Source organism: Porites lutea, chromosome 3 (assembly GCF_958299795.1).
Source record: "Porites lutea chromosome 3, jaPorLute2.1, whole genome shotgun sequence".
Classification (NCBI taxonomy): domain Eukaryota; kingdom Metazoa; phylum Cnidaria; class Anthozoa; order Scleractinia; family Poritidae; genus Porites; species Porites lutea.
Window position 1 is genome coordinate 46,594,580 of NC_133203.1, and position 22,398 is coordinate 46,616,977.

A 22,398-nucleotide genomic window follows, 5' to 3' on the forward strand; every position below is an offset into this window, starting at 1 on the left:
GTCGAGCAACTGTTGTCTTCTGTTCAACTTTTCAAGTGCCAGTTTTATCAGGCAACTCTCGTGGCGATACAAGTCAGTTGTAAAGGAAGACTGCAATTTCTCAAATTTCGGAACTGAAGCATTCCTCGTTAGTTGCTACTTAGGTCATCGCTTTTGCATGCGGTGCTCAACTGGCGAAATCCACTCCACGGTGATGACAAAAATCAAATGATTCTGGCACTTTTTCGGCGCTGATCATCGAAAAGTTCCAAATCGTCCACAGAACGCTTAATCATCGACTCTTTTCAAGGTGCATGCTTAAATGTGGGATGTAAAGCGGCAAAAAAAAACAAAAAACAAAACAAAAACACTTGCAAAGATAACCTTTCCGTGACCCTCAGTTCGCTGCCTTTGTCCCATCGCTTCATGATCAGTCTCAGTCGGGTAATTCATTAACTTTTATTTCATGATGCCCAGATCCCAGCAGCTGTAAAATTGTAAAAATGGACGTATAGTAAAAAAGGAAAACGGTCGAAGGACGGGCTAATGAGTTCGACTTCATCCAACTTCATTTTTTTCACGGTGACATACGAGACTCACCGAAATATGACACTTTTCGCGGGAAACAAGCCGTCCTATTTATAAATCTACTCGGGAAAGGGTTGACTCAAGAAATTAATGGAGATGGAGGCTCCATTTGATGGGCTCCTGTAGCTGATGGCTAGTCCCTTACCTATTTTCCAATGGAAAGGCCCTGGTGGCGAGCTTAGGCTGGTAGTCAACCTGAAGTTGTTGCGTGGGCAATATCGCTGCCAGCGTCCGCGTTAGCCATGTCCAGCGTAACGACTAACATGCAAGCGCGGGAGGAGCCTTTTATTTGCTATCTCAAAATCAAATCTAGCCCAGGATTAGGGATAAAGAACCTGAAAAAATTGTGGCTTAATCGGGCCCCGAGAATCGGGATTCCTGGAATCGGCCTGCTCTCTCACAATGTCCTGCTCTCCAGTTGGCTTGATTAGCTTGGTGGATGGAGCATTGCGTCCCGTCACCGCATAGGTCAGGGTTCGATTGCCAGTCAAGCCTTTTATCAGGTTCTTTTTCAACCACTTAGATTGTGTATTCAACTGCGAGGATCATTTCAGCTTTCACAGGCTTGTGATTTCCCGACTCCGCGCGCGAAGCCAAGTGACGTAAGTATTGACATAAAGCTGCCAATATTGACCAATCATACAAATTACCGTAAATCCTCTATTAAGCTCTCCCTAATCCTCTACTAAGCCCTTCTTTTTCAGAGAAAGAAATTTAGTTAGCTTCCCCTCCCTTCCGGCCCCTAATTAATAAACTATATTAATCAATCATGACCGTAAAACTTCATGTGGGCCAATCCAGGATGGTTTATTCACCAGCTGGAAGTGTGACTTCCAACAGTGTTAGAAATGAGCTTTTCCACTTTGCATTCTAGTTCTTTAAGGAGAACTGATACCATCATCTTTGCGAAATTAAATAAGTCCCCCGTCTCTATTAAGCCCCCCTCAAATGTGTTTGAAATAAATAAGCGCCCACGAGCGGCTTAATAGAGGATTTACGGTACACGAGGTACACCAGGAGCTGATGTACAGGAATGAGGTACTGCAGGACTCCATGACTAGTCATAGGCTTGTACTCCTAGCCTGGGTATTGAAAACAATGCTTACAGGGTCCACTTTCTCGTCCCTCCCCTGCCTCCAACGTGGTTTTCGAGCAACTTCTTTCGAGACGCTTTCGCATGGAGCCTGGGACAGGCTGAGGTTTTTCTAGTTGTAGAAGTCTCAGATGAGAATGCTTAGTAAACTGTACACATTGTAATCTTTTTATTTGTGATTGTGTCGCTAGTGAGTTAAAATATACTCAACCGCGTTATTTTTATACCAAATGAGAACGTAGGTGATCGACAACGTTATGTTATGAACGGAATCATATAAATAAGCGGGCCAAGCTCTACGGTTAACATTCAAGTTATGAAAATTTAAAAAATAATTTAAAAATAATTAACACACTAATCTATGCTATTAAGCTAAGAAAAGAAAACTTCTCCATCGCTACAAGAATTAGAAGACCGTCCATTTCCCGCAGTTCTTAGGTACGTTTGGTTCCTGTCAAGTAATGGATTTTCACCAACAACTTCTTGCGTAGAAGTCTGTTTTGAAAATTGATTGTCAACGTTACCGCAGTGACAGTTCGTTCTATTTACAGCTTGTAACTCACACTGGCATTGTTCAGCGTTTGTTTCAGATGTCTTAAAACGAGTCTTTCCAAGCAAATGACCGTTTTGTTTTTTCTCGGGCGCTATATGCGTTTCTTGATACGTCTGAGCTCTCCCTTTCACGCACCCGTTCTTATGAAAAGGTGCAACAGCATGTCCATTACTAGAAAATTTAGCACCGTTTGCACTGTCTTGTTCACACACTTCATCACACTTTATATTTTTAATACATTCATGGGTATCTTTCACGTTATTTTCCACCGGTTTCTCCTCACAGATACTGGTAATTGCTCGGGCTGCAAACTCCTCTTTTGGTATTTGTAACAAAACAGACCCATTTTCACCAGACGTGCTTAAAAACGGTGAGGACCTTGTTGGCAATTCTGGCAACAAATTTGGCAGACTGCAACTTCTTTTGTCGATAAGATTCTGTCCACCTTCCGTAAGTGTTGGTAAAGCTGCCATTCCAGGGTGCAGCAAGCCTCGGTCCAGTCTTACGCTTTCGCCAAACTCGTCAAACTCGTATGACGTCACAGAGATAACACTTTCCTCTGGGTAATTATGACTACCTCGTCCCAGGTTTAAGTCATATTGCGCGGATAGTTTTAACTGAGGCTTCTTACGGTTAACTGCCGAGAAAGATAAAAAAGAATTAGGACACAATTAATGAGTTATAGCGGTAGACAAATTAAATCGCCTCACGCACAACCTAAGTTTTGCTAACATTTCATGTGACTCACTATTTGATATACTAACCGGAACTTTTGGTCTGGCCTACAAGGTACCAAAGGATTTTAAAAAGTCACGTCACAGTTGTTGAAACTTTGAATAACTCTATCCAATGGATTACGCAAGTGGTTTCGCTAATACCTATTCACTGGACAGTGATTCACTTCAACTGTCGCCCGATTATCTCGACTGGATAAGCGCCGGCCTACCGAGCAGGAACTGCTGTCTGTTCAAACCCCGGCCGGACCAACACCCAGCGTCTTTAATTAACTGAGGAGTACTGCCTTTGTAAAAACATCTGCAAACGGTTTGACTTTTTAGTCTTCTCGGATAAGGCGGATAAACCGTGGCCCCGTCTCACAACCGTTGTACACATAAATTCTGTGAGATATTAAAGAATCCGCACACGGTTTGTAAAGAGTAGGGGACGTAGTCCCGGGTGTGGTGGTCTATCTCTCATGAGGCGGGGGGGCTGTTACGGGCCTGCAGTAACTGGCTATTGCGATGTCCCTGCCTAGAATTGCCGAACCTAGGTAAAATAAATAAATATCCGGTACATAGCGCTATCCAACGTTTGAATAACCGGGCCCTGGGCTTTGTAAACTCTGCCCGCTTTGGGTCTCCGAGGAAGGCCAAACAAACACAAGAACTAAACGGGTTTAGCTCATAACAATGTGAGTGAAAAACAGACAAACACCTGGCAGAAGGTAAGCATGGTCGAAGAGTTGAACATTGGGTTACTGAAACACAATGACATTGCTAGTGGTCAGAGAAGCAATCGAGCCCGTGCTAACCACCTCCACCTAACAATGCTATTCCTCTCCGCTATTTCGATGAGCTCTGATAAAATAAAGGGACTCCTTGTAGTTTATGCCGTGAAACATATCACATTTACTTGAAAAGGTGCGCTAAAACTCAAGCACTGAGCACAGCGTTTTATAAGTTCGACAATATCCGCAGAGCTTGCATCGCAAGCGTTTCCTTTGGATGTGTAACCTCAGGAGCCGAGGAGTTGGGCGATCCTCTCAAAACAAAGGTTACTATTTCTACTCTCTCCAGTGTTCCTCGGTGATAAAATCAAAGATTACGAATAAACTAACAAACTTCGTTCGCCAAAAAATACGCCTGCAATGCATGGTGATATCCGCAGTAATCATGTTCTTTTTATGTTAAAACTTACAATGTTGAGCTAATCCACCACCAAAGTTACGGTACGCCTTCAGTGCAACACCAAATATTGCTATGAGTACAAGCAAGTTCACGGTTCCTACAAAGAATTATAAAATATTTAAGATAGTATGCGCTCTGATTGGCCAGAAGGCATGTTTGCATGAGAGTATGTAAACATGGTTGTGACGTCAAAATGTTTTGTTTTTCGCGAGCTATTAAATCACGCAAGCACGAATTTGAAAAAGTTTTTGAGTTGAAAACTCGACAAGTTTACTTTATTTACTCACTCCCTCGGGGGTTGCGAGAATTTTCCCAACCCCGCTCGCGTTTATATCAGGCTATGCAAACACAGAAAACGTTTTCTATTGCTTAAATGAAGCAGACCTACTTACGATATCTTTCCAAAGGCAAACTACTGAATATTACCCAAGCAATGATGAGCTTCACGGCTCCTAGCCTGCTCCAGGCGTTAGGATAGCGGAGTGTGGCACCAGGACACCCCACCCTACCCCCTCGCTGTTTTTTCTGCACACTTCTGTTTGCGCCATTCCCACGATCTGCACGCCTGGAACAGGATATACGGCTCTATGTATGCTAACACATCAAAACAAAACAGTACAAAATCAGCACAGGCTGAAAGATCATACCTAGATAGACAAAATGCATGAAAGCTTCGCTGGGTATATCTTTACCATTTTCCACAAACTCTGCACATCCGCTGCACTTGCGTGTAACGAACCTGCAACATTTAAATAGTTAGTAGAAATACCGTCAAATGCCGCAAAATAAGCTTCCCCACCCCTCGCCCAAGTTATAGGCACATCTACCTGTAAACAAAAAAAGTACATCCGATTATAAGCCATCCTCTGATATAAGGCCCCCTCAAAATGTATTGAAATGAATTCAATTTATATGACGTTTTGAAGTTGCCTAGTCCCTAGGCCTCATTATAGCGGCGGCCGATGCGTTTCTGGTCATGCGGATATGTCACAGAAATGCATTGACCGAGAAGGCCTGGGAAGACGTACAGCGACTACCTTATTCTCCTTTATTTTCGCGGGACTTAAATTTCGCGAAAATTTTCTCGGCACATTTCGCGAGTCTTTAATTTCGCGATCGCGGAGAAAAATTGTGTTTGCAGGGAATTTAATTTCGCGAAATTGACTATTAAGTGACTTTACTTTTTCTTTTTTACAAAAATTGTACGTTAATCAACGGCGGTGCAGGCTTTAAGATGGCCAATTCTAATCAAGATTTCATCAAACATTCATTTTTGTGTGGCTTTCGTGGATTCCATGTTTACAAAGAAATTTGGAAGCCCATCGTCGGGGAGCTTTTGAGATGTTCTCACGAAGGAAACGATATCTATGATACGCGATCGCAGCTAACAAACGGCTCCGTGGTCGCCTGGCCGATTTGATTATAGGCCATTTGCCCAGAGAGATTTTTAGAGCTACTCGCTTTTTCTTATTGAGAGGTGGGATGGTTCATCTTAAAGTTACTGATGAAAACTATCGTCAATCCCCATTGATTCAGGGAGGTCTGGAATTTACTGTTGAGGTGATATGTGAAATGGACGATACACCAAGGAACAGGGCAATAATGGAAAGATACAAGACACTCGTAACTACACACTACAAGGAGCCGGGACAGGATGGTCAATTTGACGACTGTACAAAGGATGTATTGGAGGAACTGTGCGAAGATGATTACTCAGATGCCGAAGAAGAAGTTGAGGCGAATCTTGACGCTGATTAACATCTAAAGTTGATAGATGATAGCTCCTTGTACTAACACTTTGTGTTAACAATTGTTTAAGACCCTTGAAAACACAAATACATGATTTTTCTATGTCCATTAAATTTCGCGAGATCAAAGTTCGCGGTCGTTACTTTTCGCGGGTCTTTAAGTTCGCGAATTTTTTAAAATCGCGAAAATCGCGAATTTAAGAACCCGCGAAAATTAAGGGGAATAAGGTAGACAACTTTTGAAGCTTAAATTATGTCACATGATTTAAACAAAGACGATAAGACGACAGCAAGGACGTAAGGACGTAGTCAATATTTTAACACAACTCGTTATGCTCACCAGGTATAAGATTTTTATTGCTTGCAAAGAGAGCAATTTTTCTAAAGAGCAAGGATGATTACATTACGTTAACAATTTAAACACTGATGTGAAGTATACATGAAATAATTCATTTTTGAACTGCGGTTGTAGATGAAAGTGAAGAATGATCATCGCAGTAAACACTTACCCATAAAGTTTGTACAAGAAATATCCAATGCCACCAAGAGTCCAGCTGAGAAAAAATATCATCAAAAACCTGTTCTCGCGGCGGGTCTGAAACAACAAAAAAGGCCTCAGATCAAATATGTGGAGCAAAAAAAAATTTAAGTTACAGCAACTAGATTGTAAAGGCTCTTACCAGCATTTTCGAAGCCCCTCACAGTGTAACCAGCTAAAGGCTTTGTGGACTACGATAGTCCCTCATTAGCGGTATTGGGGCGCGCGTGAAAATCACCCCCCGCGAGGAAGGTGACACGATCGGGGAACAACCTCGTCCTGGGGACAAGGTTGGCGCAGTCAAGAGACCTTTATTGCAGCTGGCGATTTTCACGCACCGACATTGCATAAATTAAAGTGCTCGCCTTACTAACCCCTATGGGAAATGAGAGAGAAAATTAAGAACAGTCATTCTAGGCTGAAAAAAAAACAATCTTGAGGAAAGTATTTTTACGCAAGACATAAAAAAAATTATACTTACAGCATAAAAACCAAGGCCAGCATAAATCAATGAAAGAGGAATGAATGACAAGCTTAGGAAAAACAGGACGTTGTGTGTATCTCGTAAGAGAACCAGGCTGTGAACAATTGCATACATTCCCTGTTAAAAAAAAAGTACCCTTATAAATTGACTCTAGTGTTACGGACATCCTAACTTCCTAGCATCCGTGGCAGGTGTTAAAAGGGGAGGGGGACTTAGGGCGCACCCCTCGCGCTTTTGGCGAGGGGGTATTTTGCAGGGTTTTATTTTGCGATTTCAAGACGAAAAGATGAGAAAAGGGTATTACATTTCGCGATTTAAGCATCCTCACTTTCATTTTATTTTAACAAAAACTTTTCAAATTTCTAGTTAAACTGGAGAAGCAATGTGTGAAAGCTTTACAAATTAACCTTACTTCACTATGAAGCTTACTAGTATAACAAGTTAAAAAGTTATATTGTCGACACATATCCCGATGTTGCTATTTCAAGTCAATATATATTTTTTTTCTAATTTTTCTAAATGAGTATTTAATTTCGCGTGAATACATTTCGCGATTTTTTGCAATCGTGAACAACGCGAAATTAAGTACTAATGAGGGGCATGTCACTTTCACTGATCAGATTGTATGTAGAAGCAACATCCTCATTTCATAACTTCTGATAAAAATAGCAGTTGAGTTTTGTTATAAACTCCATCTATTGCGATCAACTCAAATCAAAGCATTATTCCAGAAAGCATGAAATTAGAAAGCTAGATAACCTGGTAGCTATACTCAAAACACAGTTTTAAAACATAAAGTACACGTAACACTAACCCAATAAAGAATTTCTATCTTTAAAAGGCACGACAGCAATTCATAAATTTGATAAATTCCTGTAAAATACAAAGAAAGGACCCAACTCAATACTTTATTCGGTATTTTTGTTCCTCATTATTACACAAGTATATCCATTTTAATCTAGGATAAGTCATGATAAAATTTTATGTTTTCTGTAATAGCTACCAAACTAAGTAATATTAATCACTTGAAAACATGAATGGTAGTGAATGGTGTATGAAGCATGAAACAATTTTGTAGAGTCTTGTTATTTTCAGAAAATTACGAGACTTCTCAGTCGTCATGTTCTGAGTGTCTCAGTAGGGACCTTTAGCAACGTCGAAGGCAATCACAGCGAAAAACGTCACATTTAAAAAGTCTTTGCGTTTTTCAAACTTTTTTTATCGAGATTAGGGACCGTTCATTTTTTATGGGGTAGGGGGGGCTGGTGGGATTTGGAGGAGTGTAATTTGAAAATTGTATGACCCCCCCCCCCAATTTCCGATTTTTTTCGCATGGCCCCCCCCTCATCAGAGTAATTTTTTGGAAGCCCCCCCCCCCCCCCCCCATGAATTAAAAAATACATAAGGTATTAAAAAAGTTACTGCATTAAAATTTCGTTTTGTTACATTTCACGTAATTTAGTGAAAGAAAGCTGAAAGCTAGAAAGCTGTTTTTGACAAATCCTCACTCAAAAGAATGAAAAGTCAATTTCAGCTCTTCATGTTACTGCTACGCTACGCTACCACTGGCATGTGCCTTGTTCAACTGGACTCTTGGTTGCCAAAACCGTAGGAAATCAAAGGGCAGAAAACGCAAACGGTTTGAAAACAACGTCCTACGCGTGTATCATATCTGCGTTGCAAATCCCCTTGCAAAAGAGCTTCCCAATTGTCTTCTTTATCCTCCCTCCATGACAATTCCGGAAGCGTGCATAAACGTTGAAGATGTAGCAGCATTGTTGCTGACACGGGATGCAGCATTCATCGCTCACCTACTGCAATCAAGCTACTTCAGCAACGCGGCACGAAGCAGGCTTATTACCAACCTTAAGCCAGAAGTAAGAAACAGGATGTATTGCTTCCTGCATCCTGAAGATTATAGCTCAAACGTCGGAGACACGAACAAAGAGGAAGAAGAAAACGACGAAGAAGAGGAAGAAGTGGAAGATAACGAAGAAGAACAGGAGGAAGAAGAAGAGGAACACAGCGACGACGAGATCGAAGAGAACGTCGAAAATGAGGAAGGGGACACCTCGTAGTAGTTTCATGCCCCTCCCATTAAATTTCTCAGAGAAAAGCTCTGGTAACGAGGTCAGTTCCAATTCAGGACTCAAATTATTGGTTTTAATTATATGAGCTTGACAACAACATTTTTATGAATGAAAAGAAAGTTGTTGCTATTCAAGACTGTTATTATGGTATGTTCACTGTCCTTATAAAATATAAAAGCTGTTGAGAAGTTTTCTTGTTACCCTGGAACTGTTTTAGCATATTTGTTATAAATAACAGAGCACAATTTTTCTTCGATTTGTAAACATCTCTTATCCTATTTTTCATCTAATTTTTTCGTCCGACCCCCCACCCCCTTTCCTTCATTTTTTTTCGGCTGGCCCCCCCTTTCAAGCCAATTTTTTTCGAGTGCCCCCCCCCCCCAATCCCACCAGCCCCCCCTCTCTCATAAAAAATGAACGGTCCCTTATTTCAACTCGCCTAAAAAGTCAATTGTAAGTTTTCTGGAATTGAATTCTTGGGACCGAACCCAAAGTTGAGAAGAAGAAAGAAAAATTTGTTATGGGGTGGTTACGTCCTCCATAAAACTTCCTGTCAGGGAATTTCACGTTACAAAGTGTGCTACATCACGTGCAAAGTTTTTTTTGGCCAATCTCTCGTTACCGTCACCGTCATCGTTGAAAAAGTTCCCTAATTTGTTCAATCAGGATTTCCCTCTTTGATCATGCAAGAAAACATTTTCTTTTGGCATATAATAAGTCCTTTATTGGCCAAGCCTGTTTAGTCAAGATAACTGGATACATTGGCCAAGTTCTTATTACGATTCTATGGACCGAGACGAAGTCGAGATCCACCTTAAATGCAAAAATGTGGGTGGTTGAAGTTAACATAAAAACTAACTGCCTATTAAATTATTAGTATGTCTTCAAAAGATCTTCCTTATATCCTTTGAAACCCAGAGGTGACTTTTCTGAGATCTGAAATAAATAAAGACTGGTAGTTTTTTTACGACAAAGTCTGCATTTTACCTCGAAGCTTGATGTTGAACCGCACTCTCTTGTATATCTTCCATCCAAATTCCATGTACAGTTTGTAAGACAAATACGTGAAGACAATATTTAGCAACAAGAGTGTGGCTGCCTGTAATGCAATCATAATAATCCTACTGAAATCACATAAAAGAATATCAAGTGTGTGATACACAAAAACCTTATGACACCTAACCAGACAATTATCTGATCAATCTGACCAAGAGACTATAAAGGGGACAGAGAGGCCATCCCCCATATACACCCTATTCCATAGGTAATTCGTCTCGAGTTATTTTTAGAATCGGGATAAAGTTACCTCGCGCGAGGAGTGGATGTTTCGTGGAGGTTTCGCATGACCAAACGCCGTGCAAAACATGTCGGGCGAGAGGCAATGAAAGCGTAAAAAGATCGAGAGCATTCCTGAATATTGAAGCGAAATGAGTCGACGCTCACCTGGGAAAAAGGAATCGCTGGACTCTTCGACAACCCGTGAAATCAGTTTAACTCGAAGTTGTCGTAACCTCAGTGCTTTAATAAAATGAGAAATTTCGCCGGTCTATTGAAACCGGTCGTTTGTACAATTTAGGGAGTTTAAGATCCAACGACGCGGACGACAACTAGAACATCAAAAAAACAATAGGTTTAATTAGCAAAAAAACAACTTCGCACGTGCAACACACTTTTTTGTTCATTTCTTTCCCGTTTTTGCACGACTACGACGTGAAAATGCCTAATTTCGCGTTTTATGGAGGACGTAAATAAGCAACGACGAAATTTTATTTCTCTTTCTGAGCTTGAATATGGTCCCTTGAAATTCAGCTTTAGGAGGGTTCGCCTACAGTTGACAAAGTAGGTGGGTAGGAATAATCGCTATAAAGACTGAAAAAAATAAACATCAAACCAGAAATTGCTCTCTTCAAACTGTAAATTATAAAAGATCCTGAGAGAATATTCAGTGTGTTCAGGATTTCCCTGCTCTACTGTTAGCTATATACAAGAGAGGAAGGGCGATTCTTTTTTAATTTTGGTTTCGCTGACACAGCTTTCGCAGAAATCTCGCTGTAGTCGTTTTCGTCGACAAAAGGAATAGCAAAATCGCTCTCCGCGTCTTCCCCCATTTTGTTCTGCGTCATTTCGTGAAGGACGCGTGGCTCTCAGCGTGGCTCTCAGCGTGGGTCATCCACGCGGAACACATTCGCGCTATGTGATTGGCTGTTGTCTAATCCCCCTTGAGATCTGTGGTGTTAAAAATAACTCGAGACGAATTACCTATGGAATAGGGTGTATATGGGGGATGCCCTCTCTGTCCCCTTTATAGTCTCTTGATCTGACCAATGTCATGGCATTAATTACTTAAAAAGGATCTCTTAAACAATATTAACTTACATTGCCTATCACAATCTTAGGCAGAGAATCATTTTCACTTGTTCTCGATCCATTGTACGTCTTGAATTTAACATGATAAACTGCAATACAAAATGTACATTGCAAAATTAACATGTGAGTGATAACAATATTATTGATGTGACTTACATAACGTATATTCTTCTTCATTTTCTACTACAGTTGAACCTTTCTACGGTGGCTGTTGTAGAAAAGTTTAAAAAAGAGTCAGTGTATGTGTTACAGGTCAAAATTAAATTCAGGATAAAATTTTTTAACCTAAGTTGATGGTCCATTTCCTTTGTCTCCTAGCCCTAATTATTTATTAATTAGGGCTTGAAGACAAAGAAAATTGAGAATCAACCTAGGTTAAAAAAATTTAATCTAAATTTAATTTTGACCTGTATTACATATGGAGTATAATCTGTCTGCCAAAAAAGGAGGCCGTCGTGGCAAGGTTGCCATTTGCGGAGGTTCCATTAAAATAATCATTGTGATTGTAATCATAACTTACACAGGGCATCTTTTGATACCAGCCAATGGCAGATATGGCTACCCTGTCCAAAGCTGAGCTCTAGTGGTTCTCAGTGGCCCCTGGTGACTAAAAAATCTAAGTTTTTTCAAAGAAAACGATGCAGGGCACCCTGGATTTCACAGACTCAGAGCACTTGACTTCCTTCAATTTTTCTTAGAGTGTAGCCTTGCTGCCTATAGTAAATAAAGTTTGACTTGACTAGACCTGGAGAAAAAAATGTTTTGGGGAGGAGGAATGTGTGTACATGCTATCCCTTGGAATTTTTATACTGAGATTTGCTGAAGCAATAACACTGCAACTTACGTTGAATGAAGCTGTAAGTCACAAATGCAAAGTTCTGCAAGTCGAAGGCGATAATTTCCATAAAGTTCTGCTTCTTTACCTGCAAAGAAAATGCAAAGCACAAATAGGTAGTTATTCCAACATTCCTAGTTTTTCTAAAGTAAACATTTTTAAGATGAAAAATATAGTTGAAATGATAAAAATAAGAATGTCCCGAGAAGTGAAAACAGTAAAAGTCCCTAATTTGTTTAAATAGCGTACAAAGTAAATTGAGAAAAAAAACTGGCATGAGGCAGTTAATACTACTTATCAACCGAGAGTGAGGTCATTACAGGGAAATCTCAGACCTTGGCCTTGATATAGCCTCGGTCTGAGGTTTCCCTGTAATGACCGAACAGACAAGGTTAATAAGTTATTTATTATATGGTCTTTTCATTATGGATCTGAGCCTGTGATCAATTAAAACCCACAACTGGTCAGCAGATAACTTTAAAGAAACTGGTCACCACAATTAGTTGTACACTTGAGCCTGCAATACAGTCAGGTGGCACCGGTCAGAGGATACCCTTTTTCAATGAGGATTTCCGCTATCAAGTTAAACACAGATTGTATTATGCCTCGGACACCTAGCTATATGTAGTAATGCCCAGTCATAACAAGAAAACAGCCAATCAGAGCATCCATACTATTGTAGCCATATAATAAAGGGTAGATAATAAAAAACGAAAGACTATTGGAAGGTAACTAAAAAGTGAAAAAAAAAATATTGCTACTTACAGCAAACAAGCAGAGAAAACAAGTGTATACTACAGCCCCCATGTACATTGCCATGTAAATCCTGCGGCCTGGTCCCATACCCGGGTGCTGTATGCATACAAAACATATTTCTTTCAGCCAAGGTTTGAAATTAACATTCACCCACTCAAGAACGTAATCAAGTCTGGGCCAGTGGATCACTGAACACTACTTGTCCAGTTTAGCAAGTGGTATTTTCATCTTCACAATAATAAAACTAACTGAGAATAAATTATTAGAATTAACAAAATGATCACCAAAAATAATTAGTTCTTTAAGGAACAAATTAATTCTTTGAGGAAATGAATGGATCATTCTAGAGAATGTGTATGTTGATCTTGGGGGCATGACTTAATCAATGATTTATGAAAGGCAATTAGGCACTGTTAGACCACAGCCCTGATTTTTCCTCATTTTGTTTCCCAGGAAAAAAAGATTGACAGGGTAGCATAACATAAGTTATACACCACTTACTAAGTGAGAGTGAAGTCATCACAAGGAAATCTCAGACTGAGGCCTTGATGCATTGACCAAGTGATGGAGTTGTACACTTGAGCCCGGGATACAGTTATGTGACACTGGTCAGTGGATACCCTTTTTGACAGCTGTCAATTTGACCATAACATTGACCATACAAATATTGTATATGCCTTGGACACCTACATGTAGCTTGGAATGTCTCATCATTATAAGTTACTAATGCCTGCTTAGAAGCCAATCCGAGCATGCATACTACTGTAGCCATATCATAAAGTCTGTTACATTGTGCTACAAATGTATATTTGATTAGATGTTTCTGATTTACCTCAGTATTATTGTATGCACTGAAATCTCCAAGAGCAATCATGGAACCTTGGAACACTACAACAGCAATCACTAAGAAATATAATCAACAAAAAATTAAAATTATTACAGTCAAACTGGCAAAACCGTGAACACTCAAAATATTTCAGGAATGCTTATTGTGTTACGACCAATCATAGCAAAGATCAGGACACGGGAACTACCGGTAGCCACAAAACCACAAACTAATGAAGGTTCTTGCTTGTGGTTTTGTCACGCCTGACTGGCTTTTTTCTCGCAACACAAAACATTTCTGGTGTTCACGGTTTTCCTGGTTTAGCTGTGAAAGAAAGTATGCAGGAAAATTTTATTTTTCGATTGAAAGAAAGGCCCTTTAAAGTCTACCAATTTTGGTACCTGGTAATTGATTTTGTAATTTAAACAGTGCAACTCTGGTGGATAAACCAGTGGGAAAAGTCTATGATTATTTGTAATATTTTTTTATTGCATTGATTCAGGCTTCCTTCCCTTGAAACAGTATGGGGTATCCTGTGACCTTCACATGCTAAGTTAGCCCCCACCCCTCCCTGCTTAGATTCTAATCCTTGTTTTTTTTAATTATTATTTTTTTTTATGGCAAACAAAAAGCATCATCCTTGAAAATGGTAAAATACAAAGAAAGTTTACATGACAGGCTGACCTTGTTGTTTCTAATTGTGAATGCATCAGGAATCAACAAGGTTACTTACTAATAAAATAATGATTATATGAAAATTCCTTTTTTACAACTTCTAAAAATATTTTGTGTAGCATATTGTTCCACATGTTACCTGAAAATAAATATATTTGCCAAATAGCGATACTCACATTTATGACATTACCATGGTTGTGACATTTTTAAAGACAAGACTTCTCTTGACTCCAAAAATTTTTTTTAAAATTCTACGTTCAATTGCTGATATATAAGTAAATACATTATTCACCTGTCACAAAAATTTGTTTAACACAATTCTTGCTGCATCCTTTAAGGGAATATTTAATACTATTATTTTGGAATTTTAATGCAATTGCAAAAGTTGCTCTTTGATTTTTGACAATCATTTTAAAAAATCAAACAACAAAAATTAGAAGAATAAAACTTTAACGAATATTCTAAAACAGATAGCCATAATGTTCCTTTTTTAATTGATCACCTACTGTTCAGCACTTCTGTTTAAATTATGAAAATCAGACATCTTTTATATTTAGAATCACAATAGGGTATAAAATGGAGAATAAAATTTTCAAAGACATGAAACACTACTATTTTAATTTTTTTTCTTATAATTCTTACGGCAGAAGAATAGAAAATTAGAACAATAAAACTTTAACAAATATTCTAAAAAAGATAGCCATAATGTTCCTTTTTTAATTGATCACCTGCTGTTCAGCACTTCTGTTTAAATTATGAAAATCAGACATCTTTTATATTTAGAATCACAATAGGGTATAAAATGGAGAATAAAATTTTCAAAGACATGAAACACTACTATTTTAATTTTTTTTCTTATAATTCTTACGGCAGTTTTAAAATATTGCAAAAGTAAAACACTATACTTTAAAACAATAGTTGAAACCTATTAGGTTTTAATATTTCAAAAAATATGTATACATAAAAAAAAACTTTTATCTGTCGTCAACCACACACGTACACTGTATCTCCTAATAACCTTCATGTTAACACATCTTTTGACATTGTCACTTTCCGAGGTATATTGTTCTTAATCGCATCTGATAACGTCTTGAGTTCTGTTTGGCTTAACTCGTCGCTAGGGGTCTAATTTTAAGCAAGATTGACGTTTAATCGGCTCTCAGTCCCTTTTGTTGCAACCTTTGTTTACTAATGGCCAGCGAAATCAATCGATTACCTGATTTTGTTCAAAAACGACCTCGGCTGAAAACCTTTATACACTGGTCAAGAGATTTACGCAAGGAAGCTTTTATCAGATCAGTGCAGCTGACCTTACCGAGAAGTGCACAAGTTTAATATTAAAATTAAAAGTTGTATCATTGTATTAAATGATTTGCAAATTACGCCACGCCACAAGATCGCAATCGGAACACTTCAATGCAAAAACAAGAAATGTAATCTCACTTTATCAAATTTACCGTCGCTGAGCAAACCTTAACGATCATGAAATGTAAACTGCAAGCTTACCTTGGAAAATGTCGCATCCGAAGAAAATCTTCGAAGCTCTAGACAGAGCTACTTGGCTTTGTTCCGGCGGGCGCCGAACTTCCAACACTCTGTCCATTTTCAACGAAAGACTTTTTGATTTGGAAAAAATTTCCCCACTATAATCAGGAAGTTTCAAGTGTTGTTAAAGAGGAGCTAATTTCTACACACAGTGGTAAAGTTCAATTCCGATTATTTCATCGTTGGGCAATCGCCCGTTACTAAACAATCCCTCGTCCGGCTTTGTCCAACATTTGGCCCAAAATTGCACCCTTCAAATCCGGTTAGGGATACCTTACAGTAAACAATAGAAGATCAAGGGTAAGTTCTCTTAGAGAGTAAAAAACCATGAACTCTTTCACGCCACACGATCTTTCATTCCGATACAATACAAGGACAGGTCTAAACAAATTACCCAGTTATCATTGCGAACTCCTAAGCAGCCGCTGGTCGCGGCGGCTGGCGCGAAAATCTACGTCTTTAAAAGAGAAATAAACTTCGTTTCAGTTGAATTCCAAAAAAACTGGTCCATTTGTTTTATTTCACACTATGTCTAGGCATTGAAACTGTTTCGTCTTCTATTGCTACGGATTGCAAAGATGGAGATGGACAGGAGCCGATTACTTAAGTAATCGGCTCCTGACATGGATTGAAACTTGAAAAAGTTGGGCCAACTTTTTCATTAACAACTCGGACAACTCGGCTCTTTCAGATAACAGGCAACCTCCACGATATCAAAAACTTTTTAGGTATTTTAGGGTTTCGGGTTCCTCTGTGACTTCAATAAAAAGTCTAAAAAATACAACCCTCCATCTTGCAGATTTCGCAAAAGCCTTCGCCATGCCAGAGAAATTCGGCAAGGGTTAGGGTAGAAATCAAAATTAATTACCTCAAAACCTTTTTGCATTACACTGGGTCGCGTGTTATCCGAAACTGCTGTAAAGTAGCAAAAAATGAATCACCAAAAGATTATTATGGTTATCCGGCTCCCTGATGAAAATTATTCGATAAGTCATAACTCCACAGGAGTATTTTGTGATAAGTAAAGGCACTGCGTCGCGAAAGTAATGACAGTATCTGACTTCTGGAGTTGACCTATAGAAACCGTGTAAATATCCTCGCGAGATCTCGTGACGAAGCACTGAAATAATCTCTTTATACAACAAGCTATACGAATTAATTTATGGCGTTTTTGACACCCCTTTTGAACTGTGACCGGAAGCTTTATGATGAAATACTCTTGGTCTGCTCCCATAAGCGACCGCTACAACTTTTGTGAAGAACCGCGTGGTTTTTCCCTTTGTAGTTAAAGTAGCTAAATACTGTCTGAATGCAGTTCGGATTTGTAGTGTGTTTATTTTTTTTAAGACTCCTTGCGGAAAGTGAAAAGCTCAAATTTATCACGAACAAAATAACATTCATAAGACAATTTGATAATTATTCATAAGACAAATTGCAACGTTTCTTCGGGTAAAACGTAAGATTTTGATCGTTACCATAGCGACATTGTTGGCTTAAAACAACCCTTTATCTCAAATTTAGATTCAGACAAATTCAGTAATGAGACTTCCTTATGAATTCACACACAGCTTACCTTATTTTTAATTAAGCCACATCATCATAGTTCATTACTTAACTATACTTGAAAAAGACCTTAGTTTAGAATAGGAGTCAAAGGAATTGAAGGATATAGTAACCATGCACACTTGAGAGTTTGTAAAATGTACCAAGGTTTCTGACTTCTCTACTGTAACTCCTAGAGGGAGTAGATCTATTCGTTCGGGGCGCTCGCTCTCGCAACACCCCTGTATGGAGAACTTGCTCGCAGGCCAGCTGAACTAGCACAGGAGAGCCCTTGTCGCACGTCTTTGAACTCCCTCAACTAGTTTTATCATGAGCGATAGACCTCGGGCTCCAGATTTCAGAGGTATATAATCAAAATGGGAGCACAAAAGGACCAAATAGGTAGATCTCAATGTCTGTGTATCTCATACGAGTCGTTTTTAATATGTTGATGGTATTTTACGACGAATGAATCCTAGCTGATGTTTTTATAACTATAGAGAATTCTCGACAAACACGAACAATGTTTTCTATCACTTAAATTCAATACTAGAAGTCTAAAATATCTTAAACATAATCATGTAACTTTTACAAGGACATATAGAATGCTCTAAAGACTCTCTAACGCAACTTATGTCCTAGCTATAGTTGTTACTGAAATAAGGACGCCAAGTACACTATCAGGTCTATCAATAACCCATTTGATATATATTAGCACCACATGCCGCCGTGATTCATAAATCCCTTGTTCATAATGGCAATCAATTTACTTTTTGGAAACAGATCTCTTCGTGATACCTCAGGTGATCACTGTTGTATAAAGGCAGACTGCAGACTTGCCTTTCGTGTTCATTGCATCTTGAAAATCACTCGTTTATAACTCGGTGAACGGTTTCGTTAAAAAGTTGGAAAAGACAGTCTCCAGTGATTCCATGACGCAATAAAGTGCTTTTCTGCCACTTGCATTTAGACGCAGGCGGTGGGTTTACCGAAAATTCAAAATTGCTGGTGCGGGATAGTTTCACGCCAGCTTTATACGCGAGCATACCCGTGTAAACATCATCGAGTCGGAATTTTGATACTACATCAAATAGATCTACGAACAAAAGAATGACATCATTTGAGAATACCACTCCAAAACCGGGACAAAACGGTGGATAGTGATTTCCGCTGTACTCTTGTTTGGAAACCCCAAATTTGCCACCTCTTAACACGGCGGTATTTGCATCACGCCCCAAGTACAGCTTTTCTCGTGGTGTACTCGGCAATTTCAAAAACGAAATAAGTGCTTTCGTGTTCGCGAAAGTATCGTCGTCCATTTTCAACAGAAAAGAGAACTTGCAGTATCTGGCAGCCCATTCAAATCCCATGCGTATTTTCAGAGATTGATTAGAGTAATGATCGTAGTAATCTGCTCTTATTAAATCTCCGAAGATTTCGTCTTCTTTGAACAATGCGTTTGACTCGCTCTGCACTCGCGTTTGAGCTACGAGAAAAACGGTCTTCCATTGAGGTTCAATTGAAGTATCTGTTCCCCAAGTTTGGCGTATGTCGCTCCTTCTTTGAATATAAGCGGGGGCTGATGAGACCAGGATAAGAAGAAAGTAATGCTGCAAACAAACTTTCGTTGTTATGAGCGTCGTTTTGTGCTTAAATGATCTGCTTTGTATTTCAGTCGGTGAAAGTTGCTTTCTGTCTATTACTTCATCCGTTTCTTTCTGAAATTTCCACTCTGACTCGGCTGCAAAGAGTGGGGAATTAAAACGTGTAGCGTTCTCAACTGTTTCCGGCTGTTTTACGCTTACCTGATTTACCCAAGCACTAGTGGCATATCGATTGGAATAAACAGGCATTGTGTAAAGGAAAAGGATAGACCAAGTCGTGAATCCAAGCACTCGGCTTTTCTTGATAACCCTTTTAAACTGAACTTTCATTTTTGTTGATTACTCGTGAACAATGTCTTGGTTTTGGATCGATGTCGCCATTGTGGGCATGTTCTGTGTTTGCAGAATGGTGCAATAGTGGCTGTGTAACAGCTTTAATATTACAGTCGCATTTGCAACGCATATTATCTCCGCCGCCCTCGACTAGCACTTGCTATTTGCCGGCGGAAATAGACTTTATGTAAATGTAGATTGTTAAGAATAATAAAGTGTGTGTAGATAAAAAAAAGTGTGTGTGTAGATTGTTAGAGAATAAATAACTTGCATAACTTGCACACTCACAACAGGGGCACCCAACGAGAATATAGTTCAAAACCACTTAAACATAGAATTGTTAAACGTATTTTAGTATTGAAACGGTAGATATAGGCATATTTTTATCTCCTGAAAGTTTTTCATCTGTTCGGATTTCCTAGCTGAAAGTCTATAGTGATCCGAAAATTATAGGGATCAAAACTTACCTTTCCGAAAATTCCAGCCAGAAAAAAGGCTCCCGAAAATTCTAGGTGACCTTTTTAGGGTAAAAAATTTTGTTCGAAAATCCTAGGAGAGGCAGGCAAGCAAGAAATTTTACAAGAAATGTTCCGAAAAGATATTTTCCGAAAATTGTCGTTGGGTGCCCCTGACACAATCACAGTTTCATGTGGAACAAATATTCCTCATCCTTTATCAAAAATTACAAACAACACAAACGGAACTTTGAATCATAGCAGTGGCAAGTTTTCAATTCGTCCATTCGTGCCTTCTTTTGTATTTTATATGCTGTGTTCTTTTATACTTTCTTTCAATGTTTTGAGCGGTTATTTTTTATACTTCTAGCAAATTGGTGTCAGTATGCGTTGTTTGAACTCGATAAAGTTTGTGACACTGCTATTCTAACTCAGCGAGATAACGAGTATATCCGTTTTAAGTTTCATAGTTTCTGATCTCATTATATTTACCTGTAGCATGACCCGTTAGTGAAATCAAGGCTGATCAAGAATAAAAACAAGAGACTTTATTTGGATGATGTTACTTGCTTAACTCCGTGACAGGATGTTTCTCTTGGTTGTACTCCCAGGGGCACCCAACGACTCCGGTTTCCTTCTAGATGCATTGAAAGCTCTTTTTAGGCTATCCAGATCTCCAGAAATACATTCTAAGCGGCGCTATAAAATTTGTATCTGTTCGGTCATCCTCGAGGAACTTGAGTCTTCGAAATTACAAGGGCTTTAATATACTTTTCCCGAAAATTTTAGATGCAATTTAACGTTTTACAAAAGTGAGAATTTTTCTGATTCCTCTCTCCATCACATTTTTTAATCCGAAAATTTTAGGTTTTCTTTTTCAAAGTAAAATAGCCTTACCTGGGGAGTATAATATCAAAAATATTCTATCTAAATAGAGAACCTTCGAGAATTGTAAACGGTCATCTAGAAATTTTAAGCCGTGCTCGAATAATAGGAAATTCTAGGCAAAATTATATTTGCTTATCCGAACAGATATTTTACAGACCTTTACAGAAAACAATCGTTGGATGCCCCTCTTAATCTGCCCCGCCTCATACTCAGCAAGCAGACCGTCCAACTCCAGCACAGGCTGAACCTAGCGTCTACTCATGTCGCAATGTTCTAAACTATTTACGTGAAAAGGGTCCCATTTGTCGATAGAAGGTGTAAGGTTTCTGATTGGTCGTGCCGCGTGGGAACTTTGCTTCAACCAATCAGAAGCACTACCCAGATCTGGGTAGTGACGCGCCATCAGTACGGAATTCCTGCGCTCGTTTCTCAGACGTCATTTCGCGGGGAAATCAGTGGTGGCTTCGCAAAATGGCGGCTGTTTTATCAGGCTAGAACCTCCACTAATCTACAATGGCCAGCTGCAATTTAACTAGATGACACTTCATTCAGTTCGATTCACAATCAATATAAATTGTTGCACCAAAGAGTTTTAAACCATACCATCGTTTCGTTCTCATAGGCATTTTAGTTGTTTTATAAGCCTCTTTAAATTCTTTTTTCATTAAACCATAAATCACTGGATTTACAGCACTACTGCCTACAAAAGTAAAAACGTTCAGCATATAGACTTGTCGTGGAAGTGTGTAATAACCACCAAAAACTTCGTAAAGATCAGTTATAATTGACGGAGTCCAACAGATAAAAAAGGCCAAAACAGTCACCAGTAACATAAATGTGATTTTTAGTTCTTCAGCCAACGCTCTCGAATTTTCATCGCGAAGAGAGGAATTGCCGACCTGAACATAATGCGCGTGGATTTTTCTAAATACTTTATAATAACTGAAAACGATCGTACTAAAAGAAAACGAAACTACCATAGAATAACAAAACGTAATGTAGATGTAGAGTCCAAGGCTTTCATCCATATCAAGTTTATAAAAGCACCAGCACTTTCCTGGGTGGTAAAAGTAGACTGTTCTGCGGACGAAAAAGGCACTGACCACCAATATACTCGCAGCAATCCATGAAATCCCGATGGATGTTAAAACATTTCTTTTGCTGTAAATTTTCTGATAGAGGCTTCGAGAGCGACATATCTTTGTGTAGCGATTGATGGCGATCATCCCAAGTGTAAGGGGTGAAACACTACCACAAATCGACATTATTACTCCTTGGAGTTGACAAATAAAATCACCGTATGTCCACGTTTCCTCTGCGAGGGCGACAAGTGCAATGCTACAAGCAGCTGCATTGAGGATATCCGTCACCGCAAGCGAAACTAAGTAGTAATTTTGAGGAGTTCGCAGCGTTCGTATTTTGTAAAAGGTTAAAGCAAATAGTATATTTCCCACAAAGGCGATTAAAACGACCGAAAAATATGCTGTGCATTCGACAACAACCAACCAGCGTTCTCTCATTTGGAGAGACAGTGTCAGCTGGACAATGCGATCTTCTGAAGTGTTCATGATCAGTATGAAAAATAAATCCTT

At 39.1% G+C, this 22,398-nt stretch overlaps 3 protein-coding genes across 3 annotated transcripts; all 3 read right to left on the reverse strand.

Moving 5' to 3' along the window:
* Positions 1–1,784: 1,784 nt before the first annotated feature.
* LOC140931283 (uncharacterized) lies at positions 1,785–16,315 on the reverse strand. Its single transcript, XM_073381057.1, has 12 exons — positions 15,946–16,315; positions 13,771–13,841; positions 12,948–13,034; positions 12,192–12,270; positions 11,357–11,436; positions 9,968–10,079; positions 7,705–7,763; positions 6,888–7,007; positions 6,378–6,463; positions 4,768–4,859; positions 4,131–4,217; positions 1,785–2,850 (listed from the first exon to the last, which is right to left on the reverse strand). The coding sequence occupies exons 1-12, from the start codon at positions 16,040–16,042 to the stop codon at positions 2,033–2,035; spliced, it is 1,788 nt and encodes a 595-aa protein (XP_073237158.1). The 5' UTR covers positions 16,043–16,315; the 3' UTR covers positions 1,785–2,032.
* A 2,052-nt stretch (positions 16,316–18,367) lies between these two features.
* Positions 18,368–19,416, reverse strand: LOC140929825 (beta-1,3-galactosyltransferase 5-like). The gene has a single exon (XM_073379521.1). The coding sequence runs from the start codon at positions 19,377–19,379 to the stop codon at positions 18,393–18,395; it is 987 nt and encodes a 328-aa protein (XP_073235622.1). The 5' UTR covers positions 19,380–19,416; the 3' UTR covers positions 18,368–18,392.
* Positions 19,417–21,354: 1,938 nt separating this feature from the next.
* LOC140932395 (melatonin receptor type 1C-like) lies at positions 21,355–22,398 on the reverse strand. The gene has a single exon (XM_073382006.1). It carries the CDS (start codon positions 22,372–22,374, stop codon positions 21,355–21,357), a length of 1,020 nt encoding a protein of 339 aa, XP_073238107.1. The 5' UTR covers positions 22,375–22,398.